We start from the raw sequence: 17,767 nt of genomic DNA on the forward strand, positions 1-17,767 counted from the left end.
AAAAAGTCCTAAATCATGAACAAAAACATCAAATTATTGCACAAAAAGAATATTTTTGGCTGAATGAGGACGCTTGAATAAATATTTGCTTTGTCATTTAAGACGTGCTGAATTAATAAAATAACATCTAGCATAGTTTCTGTAACAATATTTCCAGAACTAGTATATAAAATAAAAAGAACAGACGAACCGCAACGTTAGGCGTAAATATTTTTTTTTTCGATTGATAAGATTAGGGTACATTTCTGATGATTGGTGATGTCGTGAAACAGCAGTAAACAGGTGAGCTAAGCACATTTTAATATGATTTATATATATATATATATATATAATGCTATTTATAAAATAATCCCAACGAAATGAAAAAGCTCTATCATCAGTATATATATATATATATATATATATATATATATATATATATATATATACACATGTATACATATATATATACATATACACATACACACACATACACACACATACACACATATATATATACATATATATATAGTAATTTATAAAATATATATGGCGATTAAGCTACACTGCGTTTCATCCACTGTAGGATTCGTCAGGCTTATGCGCGAATTTTGTGGTTGCTTCTTGTTTTTATATATGTTGAGGATTTCTAGTTAGCCAATCAGCTTTCTAGTCATATATATATATATATATATATATATATATATATATATATATATATGGTAAGTTATGTAAATATCACGAGAATGAAACGCGGAATATTCTGTGTAGCTTAATTGCCATATATATATTTTCATAACTTACTACCTAGCTCTACACATCTTTTGAGCACTGTTGATGTAAATACTGAAAATTTACGTGATATATGAGATTAAATGAAATAGTTATATATATATATATATATATATATATATATATATATATATATATAGGGAGACAGAGAGAGAGAGAGAGTGATGCACAAAAACGTTCAAATATGTTAATCAAGCTTGATGATATTCTTTCTATAGACATTCTTTTCGTAATATTACTATTTACCTACGGGTGACTGTTGAACTTAATACTGTTTATTATAGTGCTTCATAATATGTGTGTTTCTTAGGATGTCTTGTTCATGAGTGTTAGTTCTATGTAAATACGAAGTTTATAAGATAATGCTACATGGAAGTAAAGCTATATTGTAGTATAACTTTGCAAAGACAACATTTAACATTATCATACTTACAGAAATATGTTTTGGTACCATATAAATAATCATGGAAGTTTACAGTTGTCTCATTCATCATGTATATTTTAGAATAAAAATATTGAATTAAAAAGGAGTAGGGATAATATGTAAAGAATTTTAATTTAATAGTTAAGAGAAATTGAATTTAAATAAAGTTAAATATAATTAAATAAATAAATAGAATGATCGAACTTAAATAAATGGGGAAAAAACTATTTAAATATTTTCAGGTCTAGCAAGGTAAAAGCAACGAAGTAAAATAAAAGTAAGACTTTCTTTGAAAAACAATATGAAGTTTGTTAATTTAAAATGGTTGAATTTAAATAATCGGGAAAACATTTAAATAATTTCAGATTTAACTAATAAAAACGATCGAAAATATAAATCGAACCATATTTGATGAAATAATTTAGTTTCAGCAATTAATAAAATGATTAAAAATAATTAAAAATGTAAATCGAACCAAATTTGAGTAAATAATTTAGATTTAGAAATTAATAAAAACGATTAAAAATAATAAAAAATGTGAATTACAAATTGTTACAAAATTAAATAAATATTGAATTAAAACACGAAATGGGAATAAATGACCAAATTTGCATTTAACATTTAGATGATGACGATGATGATGACCATCGTGACTATGATGACAGAAGAACTATAAATTCTAAGAAAAATAATTATCATGCAATGTAAATTAATAACTTTTAGAATGAAAAAAATTGTATTAAAAGCAAATAGAAAAATAATTGAACAATTTAAATTTTAGTAGTTTAAAAGAATTGAATTAAAAAAAAATTAAAGTGGTATGATTATTTAAGTAGTTTCAGGTTTAGTGAATTAAAAAAGTTGAATTCAAATACACGAAAAACTTATCTGAATTCAGGTTTAGCAAGTTAAAATAAATTTCTATAAAACGGAACATTATTTTTAAAAATTCAGATGAAAAATTGAAATAAGAAGTGAATAATTAATAATCAAATTGTATGTTTTTCTAAAACTTAAACATTTAGACGATGATGATAATAGTGATGGTGTTTATGGCCGAACTATAAATTCTAAAATCAATAATTATTATGCAATCTTGGAGGGAGAATTTTGTTTTATGCTTAGGACGTTCTGAAAACTCTTTAACACATTCTTCAGACGCTGACATTGGATATTCAATGTCGTTTAAAAATTGCAATATTTAATTCTTTCTTCGTGAAGAATCTGAACCGTGAAAAAATCTCGTCTGGCATCACCCTTTTAATTTCGGAGATCTCGGCCAGTCCTTGGGCAGAGTCATCGAAAAAGGCAAACCAGTCAAAGGTATATACCCCTTATCCCCCAACCAACACGATCTTTCTGAAAGCAAGAAAATCGGTGAAGGGATTCTGACTGAAAATCTGACTCACCATGAATTTTTTTTTTTTAACCTGAAAACATTAATATATATTTATTTTTAAATCGTGAACTTTAAAAACTCACAGAAAAAATGAGTTTTTTTTTCGTGAGATCTCAGATTAAAAAATGTTCATTAAAAAAAATCCCCAATAAAAACAAATGTTATATCTATTAGGGGTATATTTTTTTTTCAAAATTAAAAAAAAAATTGTTTTGTTATATTTAAAATGACATTATCGGAGTTTGTGCTTAAAAAATCCCTCCACCTTCACTGCTATCTCCGATAAAATAAATTGGAGATTGCTCAAAGGGAGGTAATCTAGCATTCCCGAATAACATCTTTTAGTTCGACCTTTGAATAAATTATTTATTCAAAACATTTTGATAATCCAGCAATTACAATGATAATAACGATGATTATTATTACCATAAGCTGTTGTTGTTTTGTTAATTCGCATGTAAATTCCGTTACATTTAGTTTGTTCTTTGTCGCCGCCATTGATGTATTCGATCATACTTCATGGCTGAAATATTTATTATGCAATGGCGCAGACCTCGACATTTCATATTCTGTTACTCTATCCATCTGCTTCCGAGGTCTGGACGGCCTGCCCTCGCTCTTGGAACTGCCAAATCTCGAACTGCGATCGTACCAGTCCTGTCCCTCGGTCGAATGACACTGAGCTTCAGTCGTAAACGACTGTGGGCTGGCCGACAGCAGATTCCGGCGGCTATCCTGGTGAGATAGTCTCTCCTTCAGAGTGGGTGACGGGTTCAACGATTGGTTGCCGTGGAGACTTCTGTTGTCGTGAGAAATGGTATCCGTACTACAGTAGTCTGCTCTCTGATTTGCAGCGTAAATATTGCTACGTGGTATCTTTGCCTCAATCCCCATCAGATTAGACTCAATTGCATCCATCCTGTTGTTTAGCTTGGTGTGAACATTAAGTACGTTGCTTATTATTTCTTCTTTGGCGTCGAATATTTCTGAAAAGAAATGATAAAAGGGAAAGAATACAAGGTTTTGGAGAATTTATGTTAGTTTTACGAGATTCAAGATTATAAGAGAATTACATGCACATGAAAATAAAAAAAATAACTGGAATAAAATTAAATACGCATCAAGTGCGCTTGAAAGCTAAACCACAACGCAATATTGGGAAAATAAACAAATATTTTACTTGCTTGAAATTTATAATTTAAATATATTTCAGGGTCAAACTTCATCCTCAGTATGGTGTTTTCTTTCTTCTTCTGCGTTCTTGCCATGTTGTAAAGTTGGAGAAAGAAAAATCTGTTTGTAAAGATTCGCGCGTTGTCTCTCAGCAATTGTATTTTGAAATGTTGGAACGTGGCGTTGGCTACGCGAAATTAACGCCAAGGTGTGAGTTCCATTATAGAAGCGTTGATTTAATTTGAAACTCCATCCTCAACATGTTGTTTTCTTTCTCTTTTTTCTTCCTTTTTCTTGCCATGTTGTAAAGTTGGAGAAACAAAAGTTTAAACAAAATACTGAGGATGGAGTTTGACTCCGAAACATATTTAAATTATAAATTTCAAGCAAGTAAAATATTTGTTTATTTTCCTAATATTGCGTTGTGATTTGGCTTTCAAGCGCATTTGATACGAATTTTATTTTATTCAAATTAAATAAACGTTTCTATAATAGAACTCACACGATTAACAAAAACTAGCTATTATATCCACTATTCGGACTACTTTTTTCGTCTTGAGTGTTATTCGTACAATTTTTTCCGTCGATATAACCTTCGATCTTCCTTACGTATATTTTGCTGAAATCGGAAATCTTTTTTGTGAAATTTAAGAATCTGCACGAAATTTAGCATGTTCTCATTCTGTCAGCCGTGAACATGTAAAATCTTAAGTAATTTGCAATTTTTTATTTGTATCGCCTATGAGGATTGAATCTCCAACTCCCAAAAGAGTATAACAGAACTGAATTTACGTAGTACTTTATCCGTTACGCCAAGGGTCATTGTGGAATAAATAAAGGTTCCCATTAGAAATTTCGAGCAGAGTACAGAGTTTCACAGAATGATTCCCGAGTTCAATAAGGTACACATGAAAAAATGTCGAGGGTTACACGTAAAGGTTGTGAGAATAACACTGAAGATGAAAACAGTAGTCAAATTAAACCAATTATTACAAATTATCAATCCGCATCTAAAAAATTCAGACACATAAAAATAACTAGGAAAACATTTATTAATCATATATTATACTGTCTGCTGTTTCGTTAGGATTTTTTTTTTATGGAAGTCACTCCAGACATTTTTTTATGGAAGTCACTCCAGACATTTTTTTTATGGAAGTCACTCCAGACATTTGATGTAGGGAGTTACACATACTACTTCAAGGCAAAAAAAAAAAAACAACAAAACAAAAAACAAACAACCCCCCCCCAAAAAAACAAACAAACAAAAAAAAACAAACAAACTAGCCAATGATAAGCGTTAGATGGACATATTCAAACCTAGAAGACAGCAATTCTTCCTTCTTTGTCAGAAACATCGACCGTAGAATGCGAGAACTAAATAACAAAAATAATGGAAGAGAGAGTTACAAAACTGCCGAAAGTAACCCCAACGTCTGCTTTATACTCTCTTAATTTCCGAAAGATTATAAAAAAAAAAATTAAAGAAAAGATTTGAAAAATGACTCATCAATTCAAGTGATCACTTAAACCATAACTGAAATACAAGATGCTTGTAAAATCCATGGCATAATTTCAAAAAAATATGTTCTATATATTTAAAGGAGCATCTTTGCGTTGTTGCTTTTTAATCGCATTGAATTCCTTACTAATATCCTTTGTGTCTCAGTTCTTCCTCCGCGTGATTTTTTGTTTTGTTTTCTGCTGATCATATTTATATGGCGGTATTTGATCTGTTGTATTTAACTACCCGAATAAGAAGTGCTAACATTCGCAGGATGCTTATCAGGTTTCCCATGTATTCTCTGAAAAAAAGCTCCAATGGATCATTACGTTTATGTCTTTCTTCTCACAGTTTTCATGTTTGTTTGGTGTTAGTTTTTCGTGGTTTTATTAGTGTATGTGGCAACACCAGACCCAGACTTAAAAAAGAACTCTAGTCCTGTCACGGATCTCATATGGAAGAAACAGCAGTGGAACATTCACACACACTGTACGTGTGAAATGTTTACTATAGAAAAATGTTTATCAGTATTTGTTTAAATAGCCTACAACTGGGAGCCAAACACTTTCTGGCCTGTATATATATAAGTTAGAATGACGTTGACACACTGTACTTGATAAATCAACGAAATTAAGCAACGTTGAATCTAGTCAGTATCAGATGGGTGACCAGTTGGGAATACCAAGTGCTGTATGTAGGACGTCGCCACCTCCCCGCAAGAACTGCAAAAACTTAACGCCGTCATCTCCCCTGACTGAGATATACTTGTAGCAATGGGCCGCTTGTGAATTTGATATTCCCGTGAAACTTCCTCCTTTGGATGATGACGGTTCGACTCGTCTATAGTGAATGCAGTACGCATATAGAACATAGTACTGAAGTTATGTTATCCATTTTCCAAACATCCTGTATATGCGTTCTGAGTGCCATATTCACGGTTTACAGTTACTTCCATTGAGATTAGTTGCATCGCTGTTAAGTCAACTCGATCCTGTTTGAGGATAACTGCTTTAAATTAATTTGCTTTCTTTTTAAATGAAAAAACAAAAAAACAAAACAAACAAGCAAAAAAACAAAACAACCCCCCCCCAAAAAAAAACAAAGCGATATAATAATTACTCACCATCTCGAACAACGTCACCTTTCTTGTCATATTTCATTTTGTGGATGTATCTGAGAACAACCTTGTGAAGTATTGTCTAAAAAAAAAAAAATTCACAGAAAAATGAATTAGTAAAAATAAAAAAACAAAAAAACCCCAAAAAGCAAAACAAATATAAATTAAAAATTTACCCCACCCCCGTATAGACAGGATCCAAAAAGAGACCCGAATCTAATAGGTTCCACACTATCAACCAAGCTCCAATCCCTGCACCATCACTAAAATGTTGCATCCTTGCATCTGTTTTACAAGCGCTCTGACAAACTTATAGCAATTGTGCCTTCCCTCTTCCGCAACATATTCTCCCGGCAGACTCGACAAAGAGCAAAATCGAATCCCTTCATCTTAAAGACCCCTAGATATTGGAAACCGTTCTATTCTAATAGTTTCTTTCTCCGAACTGCTACACTATCGAATTCCTCACTTGTTTCTTACTTCTTTGACTGCACTAACATACTGAAATTTAAATGTAATGTGAAGATACAACTCGATGCTTAACTCCCTTCATAGTGTTCATGTAGACATGATAGCAATTAGTATCCCCTTATGTACAAGTAGTAATATGCCCTGCTTTGGATAAATATATATTTTTAAATTCGTGCTTGTACATTTGTAAAAAAAGGTATCGGAATATTATTTAAAAGGTACATGTTGCTAAATGACGCCGGCCATTATATTTAACTATACAAATATTTTTACTTGTTTACTGTTGTTTTGTTAAAAAATAAAATCGATTTTCTAAGTGTCTGTTTTCTTCCTAACTGGCTAAATTGTTTGTGGTTTCATTTTTTTAAAACGTTTAATCTGTTCAAAAAACGAAACTACAGATCGCATAATATTTTGTTAAATATTTATACTTATTTTTCATGTTGTTTATAAAAGGGCAAAATCGTTTTTTCTACCTAGCTGGATAAGTTGTTAGTGGTTTGATGTATTTTGAAGCGTTTATTAAGAAAAAAAAGTAGCGTCCAGTGTTTCGTGAGAACGAGAAATAATGTTCGACATGAGGGGATAACATCTTAGGTGTCTTGATAATTGCTAAAAAATAGAAAATTAAAGAAAATACTGAGGGAGATTTAGTTTTAAATAGAGCCCCCACCCTCCAAAAGAAAATGCATTTTAATATCTCCATAAAAAACATAACAAAACAATAAGCAACAACAAAAATGAATTAAAAAGATTCTTGATAAACGGTAGAGGAGTTTTCGATAAAATAGATTAATAGATTTCTTTATTGATTACTTTTTCTCTTAATGATTGATTTAACAATTTTGAAGTAAAAAAAAAAAAAAATTTTAAATGAATTAACGAGAAATTTTCAACACACGGCATCTCTCCCGTCAAAAAATGTTGCGCTTGAAGGGTTATACAATTTCGTTTATAGGTGAATATACAAAACATATTTACCTTTTTGGTTATAAAGACGACATGAAGACAACTCACTTACAAAATTATTGATGATTTCTTTATTCCTCAACCGACCGATTGGTGATGTCAGGAATTCAAACCTTTTCGACTACATTGTCTACTCTCCCTCCTTTGCCTCTAAGGGGCTCCCAGTCTCCCACTGACTATCGTTGTTCGTGATCTGCTCCGATTATCTGATCAACTTCCTAACTACGAACTCTCGATTCATATATTGAGAAATATCCTTTGTTTATGACGTCAGAAGTGTACTGTCGACCAACGCGACTATATCACGTTTTCTAAACATGTCCGTCCAAACACACTTTTGGCAACAAAGAATTTCCAATTTAAATTGTTCGATATCTAACCTATTTTTTTAATTTATAAACTCGCATTGTCCATTCTTTTAACTGACATATTTAATATCCAGTTATTCTAAAAGAATGGACAACCGCTTTTTTCCGACATAAATGATATTTAGTTATTTATAAAAGAATTGACATTCGACTGAATTCCTAAGATTCCAAGTATCCATTATCTTTAATATTTGCCTACAGGGTTCGATTCTAGTCTTTTCCTAATATCATTTTCACTTATTATCTAGTCTGCCTTCTTACTTACATCAGAAGGGGACAGTCCTTCTTAGCTAACATGCATACGTATATACGCTAGACATTTTCCCGATAAAAACAGTTAAAAGCTATAGCCCATTGATTTAAATGACATTTAGAGTAAATGTCGTATAATGGTGACTAATCCCCTTCAATCCCCATTAATCTCTAACTGTGCATCAAACAGATATAATAATACTTGAATTACTATACCTAATCATAAAAAGGTTCATATAAAATTTCAACTAGATCGACCCATACGTACTTTTAAACACTATAAATTACCACCAATTTTAAAGTTTAACATACATTACCGCCTGATGATGACCGGAAGATTTAGTTAAAAGTGCTCGCGAAATAATGGAGTAAAAAAAAAAAAAAACACGGATCCTATTTGCAACAATTTGACAAAAATACGAAAAAGACAATACGAAAATCAGAATAAAAAGCACTCAAAATAGAATAATCATACAGAGGCACTCCGTGTTTTTAATATTTATCTATTTATCTAACTATCTATCTTAGAGAGAGAGAGAGAGAGAGAGAGAGAGAGAGAGAGAGAGAGAGAGAGAAAGGGAATCAATGACTGAATCTATTAATGACCTATGACCTTCTTTAATCATAGTGTGTTTCCGCTTTTAAGAATAACGACCTAGATCACATTTATCCTAACCCTAATCAATTATGGATCATTACCAGACACCAGATCTGAAGCTTTTCTCAATAATTAAAAATGATTGATAAGAGTAAAAGCTGTTCTAACGGTTTCAAGAAAATAATTATTGTTATACTCAAAAGCAGACTGCCATTGTTCGGTAATGAGACTTTCATTAGAAACATCAGCACGTCAAGCACTTCAGATATTTATACAGCCTACCAAAAAGACCCTTAGAACGATCAAATATGGCATGGCTTATTTCAGTGATAAGATACAGCAAATCACTTTCAAATTTCCAATACAATATCATAGACAAACAAATTATGGCTCCCGTACGTTAGTCTTAAGATACAATGGATATGGCTGCAAAAATTGCTGTACGTTGTGAAACAATTGCTGCACAATCCTAACAAGACTTCTCCTGAATCGGCATTGCTCGCTTTCAGCGGCAAGAATAGAAGTTCACAAACAATTCCTCAGAAAAATCGAGAGCACGTACACCACCTGGTATTAAAAATGGTCACCCCATGTGGTACTGACCAGGCTACACGTCGCTTAACTTCAGTGATCTAACAGAAGCCGGTGTGTCAATCTTATTATTATTATTATTATTATTATTATTATTATTATTATTATTATTATTCGATATCAATAAAAAATAAAGAATAAAATCAACCATCTTTTTATGGAGGATAATCGTGTCATTTTTTATGCATAAGAGAAGATCGTTGCTCTTACATCCGTGTGAAGGAGGCTTGGAGATGCCCAATTCGACGTGTCATTGAGTGATTTTTTTTCGTTCTCATTTACGACCATTTGATCGAGAGCACTCGTAGGGCGAATTGTAAGGCTTCGGAAAGTACCGAGCCGCGCTCAAAAACCTTCCTCGATCTACTGACTTTTCTCGGTCTTCTGTGAAGGAATTCCACAGGGGATTAGTTAGGAAGGCATATTAGATCAGTTCATAAAACGGTTTGGGTGGTCGGAGGAGGAGATCCGAATAAAGTTGAGAGCCAAATACATTCTCTGAACAACTAGATTCTTTCTGATCTTGCGCCATAAACGCGTTAACCCACAATACCAGAAATACAGTTTTGGAATGTAGTACTCTCCAAAGTGTTCCTACTGCGACACGATCGAAGAAAAAAACACCAGATCACACTTTCTTTCAATGCCGCAAACTCTGCGGTTCTGGATGTATATCGTCAAGGTGATGACTCGTTGGATTTATTTGCTTTCCCACTGAGCAAATTAGGCACAAGGCCGTTTTTTAATGTGGAAAGTGAAGGGGAAATGGGTACCAACTCCTCCGGGAGTAGGGGAGCTGGATAGTGACAATTAGTATGAAGGGTGTCCCCTACAGTGACCAATAACTGATTGTTCAAGAGCAATCGTCTTATATGTGGGGTTTTCCCCCACATATGGTCTTTGAAATTCATGCCCAGCCCCGGGAGGGGGGGGGGACTTGGCAAGTTGATGACTCGTATCGATCCCGAGCATGCTCTGCTCATAAACATATCCTTCATAATCGACAAAGTTTGGCCGCAAGGGTTAGGTAGATGATGAATTGTGTTTCTCGCGGTCCTAGCCATAGCGAGAATAGTGGTGCGGACATCGTATCTGAGAAAAACTAAAGTTTTGCTGATCAGAGTCTGATCACTTTCTTCAAACAACAACTGAAGGTAAAGATGAGATGTGATAAAAAAGATTACATCCATCAATATTTGAAAAAAAGGTTGGATACACGTAATGAGAACGAATAGGAATCGTGTATGAGTAGCTGTTCTCTGCCTAAGCATGGTACACGCGAAACTTGATCTTGTCAGACCCTTAGCTCTTAACAATCAATCAATAATTAATAATCAATAATAATTTTTTTTTACTATAATAATTAAATACCTACAGACACTAGTGTTTCATCCTTTCTGGAATCTTCAGTGCAAGGTGTCACGATTAACACCAGTCGAACGATTCGAACCCCGCAACACGAGACATCTCTGGCTCGATTAGCGAAGACCGTATCAATTTGGCTACCATTAACCGCGTGAAATAACGTTGAATTTAAACATTATAATTTCAAATGTTCATTTACGTCAATCAGACAGTGATTTAATCGTTATACGGTGATCTATGCATAAGAGCTAAATTGACCGACTTTAATTCAACTGAAAGTGCTCAACGATAAGAAACGAATTTCTTAAAGGACTGTCATAATTATTATTATTTTTTTACTATAATAATTAAATACCTACACTCAATATATATATATATATATATATGTATATATATATATATATATATATCAATATATATATATATATATATATATATATATATTGATTTATAGTAAAAAAAAGAATAATAGTTTCACTACACCTTTCTTTATCCTTCCCTCTCTAACAGACGACTTAAATCAAAATAGGTAACTAAATAAGATCAAACCAATAAAAAAATTAATTACATATAAAAAGGCAACAAGAAAAGGCTTCTTTAACAACAACAAACTTGCTACTGACGACGATCAAGGATCAAAAGTGCTTGTGGAAAATGGCCGACAAAAATCACCCGGCAACTGTATACACACGACGAAAAAGAAGAAAGAAAACTCTGTCACATTTAATCAAACGAGTTTTGATAACGACTTGTTGCTAAAATACACACACATTATATACATACATACATACATACATGCATACATACATATCTTAGAATAAATGTAGGCAAATTTTAAAACATTGTGTTCGTAATAAAATAGACATTATGGTTTTTCATATTGCCCGAAATAGAATACAGATGCTAAAACGATAATACGATTAAGTAGTGTCTTCACCTTGAAGACTGTTTTACTTAGAAAATCGCTCACATTTAATCAAACGAGCTTTGATAACGACTTGTTGCTAAAATACACACACATTATATATATACATGATGATTGCAACGTCTTGTCAGACGAGTGCCACTCCCTCAGACATTTAAAATCCATGAGCCCAAATGCCTGAGGGAGTATCTATACAAAGATGATGTTAAAGAGTCTTAGCTTTGTACGACAGCTAAGTCTCTCTCTTGGTTCAAAATGTTGAGATCCAGCAACAAGCAAGAGCAAGATAGCCAGCAACAAATTAAACTGCAGACCAGCTTAATGCGGGTACTGGTCTCCCGCTTTATGGTTTTTTAAATCAGAGATTTGCTTCTCCTATATACATACATACATACATACATACATACATATCTTAGAATAAGTGTAGGCAAATTTTAAAACATTATGTTCGTAATAAAATAGACATTATGGTTTTTCATATTGCCCGAAATAGAATACATATGCTAAAACGATAATACGATTAAGTAGCGTCTTCACCTTGAAGACTGTTTTACTTAGAAAATCGCTCATATTTTATTTGGACGTAAACAAAAAATATTTTTATTTGTTTTATTTTTAGTTATTATTTTACAAACAGTAATCAACGGACATGCATGTTTTGAGGTCATACCTCTCCTCAGCGTAGCTTGACTGTCGCTCTAGGAATCAAATCCCGGACCATATGTATTACAGTCCGGTGTGTTATCCGTTACGCTACGGAGTGCTAGATAATTTTATTGTAATTTTCATCGTTTATAAACTTATGGTCTGGGGTTTGATTCCTAGATAGACAGTCAAGCTACGCTGAGGAGAGGTAGGGCTTCGAAACATGCATGTCTGTAGATTACTTTTAAAAAATAATAAATACATAAAATAATAAAAATAATAAATACATAAATAATAAAATATATAAATAATAAATATATAAATAATAAAATATATAAAAAATAAATAATTTTTTTGTCTATATCTAGATAAAATATGGGCGATTTTCTAAGTAAAAATATCTCCAAGGTGAAGACGCTACTTAACCATATTATCGTTTAAAAAATCAACAAAAAATTTACACAAGTTTATAAACGATAAAAATAACAATAAAATTATCTAGGATTTCGTAACGCACCGAACTGTAATATATATTGTCTGGGCTTTGATTCCCAAAGGGACAGTCAAACTACGCTGAGGAAAGGTAGGGCCTGGAACCATGCATGCCCCTAGATTACTATTATATATATATATATATATATATATATATATATATATATATATATATATATATATATATATATATATACTAGCATTTCAGCCCGGCGTTGCCCGGGTGTTTGGATGTGTATGTTGAGCAAAAAAAATAAAAAGTGGTAGTAGGAAGGCAGGCTCGAACCCGTACCGCAAAGGAGGAAAAGAACGGGGTAAAACCTAACGTTTATGTTGTTACGACCACCGCCAAACCGGAAGTGACATTTTTAAAAATTAAAGCTAAACAATCTAAAGGAGAGGATAACTTTAAAAAAAATATCGGCGAAAAAAGTGCCCCCCCCGTAGAAAAATGTCTAGTTCAAGGGGAAGATATTAATGTTTTTAGCCAATTTTTCGATATTTGTCGTATGAAAGATCGAACTTTAAAACGATACTGATCCTGGTAAAATCCGTCGCCTGTATTGAAAGTTTAAGGTAGACATGCAAACAGACATACATACATACATTTATATATTGGTAACTAAAAGTTTTCGACCCAAACTGATGAAAAAGCTTGCCCTATCTCTGAATACCCTTTATGTAAAATTTCAAATATTTAGACCAGAAATTGTCTGAATAATTTGGAAGAGACCGCAGAGGTCAATTTAAAAAAAAAAACTTTGGCCCTTATTATGACCCCTTAAAATTTATTGTTTTGGGCTCAAATCAAGTTATTAAGTTTGATCCATGTCCAAGGAACCTATATCTAAAATTTCAAGTGCGTAAACCCAAAGTTGTCGGAGGAGTTTGGTGGAGTTCTCAAAGGTCAAATCGTTGAACTTTGACCCCTTAATCGCCACATTTCTGGCCAAAAACCGATAACATCGATTTTCCCAAATCTCAGTACCCTGTATACCAAATTTCGAGTCTGTAGACTAAAAATTGACAGAGTTATTGCGTAGGGAAATGTACACAGACATATACACACAGACACACACACACAGACACGTTCACTTTGTATATATATATATATATATATATATATATATATATATATATATATTAATTTTATTCCTTTGAAGTTGGGTATGGGGCAGCCAAACCAGCTGCCAACATTGCCCAGCTTCTTATTGAAACCAACCGAGAGCTCTTTTTAGCATCCTCGTTGTTCCTTTAAGTGCAATTGTCTGGATCTCTTTTGCAATTGGTTCACCAGGAATATTAGTTAGGTAGGACTTCAGGTTCTACTTCATAAGCCCTGTGGCACTTCTGTGTGTGCGTGCGTGAGTGCGCGTGTGTAGGAAAATGAGAAAAATCTCAACAAAAAGTCTTACCTTATATTCATAATCTATTATGGTGCTAGGAGAGGTTGGTTCATCTCCACTATGCAACTGAAATAAAACAGAACAAATAAAGATGAACAGTCGAAAAACAAAAACAAAAAAAACAAAACAAAAAGAAAACCGAATAGATCGATCATTCGAAAAATGCATCGTATTATTGATTTCTGATTTGTATTGTTTTATTTTCAAACACGTCTGTAGATTTTTCTAATTATAAGATTACCAGTGAACACATTTGCTGTATAGGCATATTTAATATTCTGTATTGCAATATAACAAGTACTGCTACGATGGGAAGTGTACGTGAATTGAACGACCATGACTGAGTCTATGTTAATCCTATAAGCTAGAAGTGTGTTCATTTGTGGAGTCAAGCACGATTAAAGGGATTTAATATGGTCGAAAGTATATATAATTTATGAATCAACATAATGTGGTGTCATTAAAAAAATAGATTGACGTAATCGAGCGGAATCTGGATATTCCCCTTTCATTGACTACTATACCGAGATGTACTCTTTTGACTAGATTTCACCGCTTGCCCTTGAACCTTACCGTATAGTGTTTAGCAAGATTACATCGAAGTCCATATTTAAGTCTTTGATATGACTTAACTGATAACCGAATCCCGGTAACACAGCGGATTAGCGAACACTCTATTATGCCAAATGAGCCGTGTTATTTTATTAACATTTAAACAGTCATTTCTGAACAGTACCTTATTACCGTACCAGTACATAATTTTTTTTTAATTATTTAAAATGTTGTTCTAATCCAATGCTGTTAGCGGCCAAGACAGTTTAAAAATATGATACTTTTACAACAATTTTTATACTAGCATATTGATATACATTTCTGCCAAAATACTAAAAAAAAAAAAAAAAAAAAAAAAATGAGGGCGATTGATGAATTAATGAAAGATATATAACAAAAAGAGGTATTTTTGGAGGAGGGGCATCCTGTATTATTAAAATATTTTTTTTATATAACACCGGGCGTTATAATTTAACTACACCGGTATAGAGAGTACGAATTTAATGGGTAAATACACACAGGAATTTCGAGCCCCACATAAGAAACTAACTGCACTTACCCGGCGTTACTCAGTAGTATTTTTATTAGAACTATGACATTATCTTTTTTTTTAAATAGTGTTTTTATTCCAAACAAAGGTACGTATATCTGTATAGACAAATACAGATTTACATCCATTTTTTTTCAGGCGGTCATAATATGAAAATCATTCCGATCTAGACAAAGCATTTTCTGGAAGTAATTAGATCGAATTACATATTGTTCTCAAAAGCATGCTAGAACATTCTACAATAAAAACTAATGAACAACGATGAACATTGATTTTGTAGGAAGAAAGCTATCGATGACAAAGAAACGATAAATCGATTTAGTTCATTTTATATATATAAGGGAGATCTTAATATAGCAGATTTTGTTTTTGAATAAAGTACAGAAAAGTATTGAACATGTAATTAAGGATATATTTTGTGCCATGTAGAAGAACTTACCAAATATCTCATGAAGATTTTCTTAAAATAGACAAAGATTTTAAAAATTGATTTCGGAGTGGGTATAATGTTGAACGGAATCGGCAAAGTGCCACTACCATCAATGAAGGAGATCCAGAGTTTGGCTCGGGCAAATTTCCATTCGACGTCCTCATCATCCTAAAAAAACAAAAAACACACAAAACAATAACGAAATACTAAAAAAACAAAAAACAACACAAAACAATAACGAAATACTAAAAAAACAAAAAACAAAACACAAAACAATAACGAAATACTAAAAAAACAAAAAAACAAAACACAAAACAATAACGAAATACTAAAAAAACAAAAAACACACAAAACAATAACGAAATACTAAAAAAACAAAAAACAAAACACAAAACAATAACGAAATACTAAAAAAACAAAAAACAAAACACAAAACAATAACGAAATACTAAAAAGACAAAAAACAAAAACAAAAACAAAAACCAAATACAAAACAAATAAACAATATAATGCAATTTTTTCTTCTTCTTCTTCTTCTTCTTCTTCTTCTTCTTCTTCTTCTTCTTTTCTTATTCTTTTACTACTACTACTACTACTACTACTACTACTACTACTACTACTAATTGCTGCTTCATACAAATTGTTAATCGCGTTTGATTATCATTTGTCCCCCCGACAAAAATGGTGGATCTGTAAATTCACCCTTATCCGTTCGTCTGTCCGCACCTTTCTCAATAACTACGCCTTGGAATCTTTTGAAATTTTGCACAAACATTAAAGATGATATGAGTAAAAATGTAACAGAACGGATTTTCCGGGAAAACTCCGGTTGCCCCCCCCCCCAGGGGGTGCCTTTCAGGTTAAAATGGCTAAAATTGACACTTTTGTGCTTATTAAAAAAATTGATCCCTTGGATTTTTATAAAACTTTCTGAAAAGTTCTAACTAACTGATTTCTATATACTTTTGCTTGTCTATACTTCGCGATAACTCTTGGTTGTGCCCCAGGGGCTCTTTTAGGGCTAATAAATACACTCCATTTTTGGGACTATTTTACCATATTTGTCCAAAATTTTCTATGTATGTCTATTTAGCAGTTTTGTATGGTGCTGAACTCAAATTTAAATATGCTAAAGCATTGGAAACTTTTGGGGCTAAATGGAGGGGGCAAATGATAGACTTTTTTGTTTGCATGGTGCAGAACTCTAATTTACATTACATTACACCGTTTGTTCATTTTCACCAGGATTTGACGTCACCTGGGGACTTTCGCGGCTAATTGGGGAGGAAGGGGTGGTAAATGCTGAACTTAGTCATTTTTTTTTATGCCTCGTTCACTGTGCACTCACGGGGGACCATGCATGCTTCACTTGCTTTTTCTTCTTTCCGTTCCTCTTTTTTACCTGCTTCTTTTTGCTTTTCTTTTTACCTGCTTCGTTTTTCTCCTTTTCTTTTTTACCTGGGGTTTAGTTCTCTTTCTATTCTTCTTCTTAGTCTTCTTCTACTTCTGATTCTTCTTTGCATGTAGTCATACACCAGTTCCCACTCACAGTACTAATTAGGAAAACTTCACAAAATAGGCAAGCAGTTTGTTAAATTACAAACAGGTAAAATGGACGCGATCTTCTCTTTCTCAGTAGAAACACGTGAAGCATACAACAATTACGCAAGGTCAGCATAATCCTTAAAAATGATGCCTCACTCACTATACAAATACGATCCAACATATTATAATCTCTTTCGATGCATTCCACATTATTTGATTG

The 17,767-nt window shown here is 32.6% G+C and overlaps 1 protein-coding gene across 2 annotated transcripts in view; it reads right to left on the reverse strand.

Annotated features, from left to right (window-relative positions):
- Nucleotides 1-2,296: 2,296 nt before the first annotated feature.
- The window catches only part of LOC145276962 (short transient receptor potential channel 7-like), a 946,690-nt gene continuing 931,219 nt past the window's right edge, over nucleotides 2,297-17,767 (reverse strand). For both annotated transcript variants that reach the window (XM_080128503.1, XM_080128502.1), the window contains 4 exons: nucleotides 16,012-16,170; nucleotides 14,480-14,536; nucleotides 6,395-6,470; nucleotides 2,297-3,580 (listed from right to left, as the gene is read on the reverse strand). In XM_080128503.1, coding sequence (XP_079984629.1) covers nucleotides 3,105-3,580; nucleotides 6,395-6,470; nucleotides 14,480-14,536; nucleotides 16,012-16,170 — 768 coding nt within the window. In that variant the 3' untranslated portion in view covers nucleotides 2,297-3,104. The remainder of the gene's footprint in view (nucleotides 3,581-6,394; nucleotides 6,471-14,479; nucleotides 14,537-16,011; nucleotides 16,171-17,767) is intronic.

Source organism: Euprymna scolopes, chromosome 5 (assembly GCF_053919585.1).
Source record: "Euprymna scolopes isolate OS-2025 chromosome 5, ASM5391958v1, whole genome shotgun sequence".
Lineage (NCBI taxonomy): Eukaryota > Metazoa > Mollusca > Cephalopoda > Sepiida > Sepiolidae > Euprymna > Euprymna scolopes.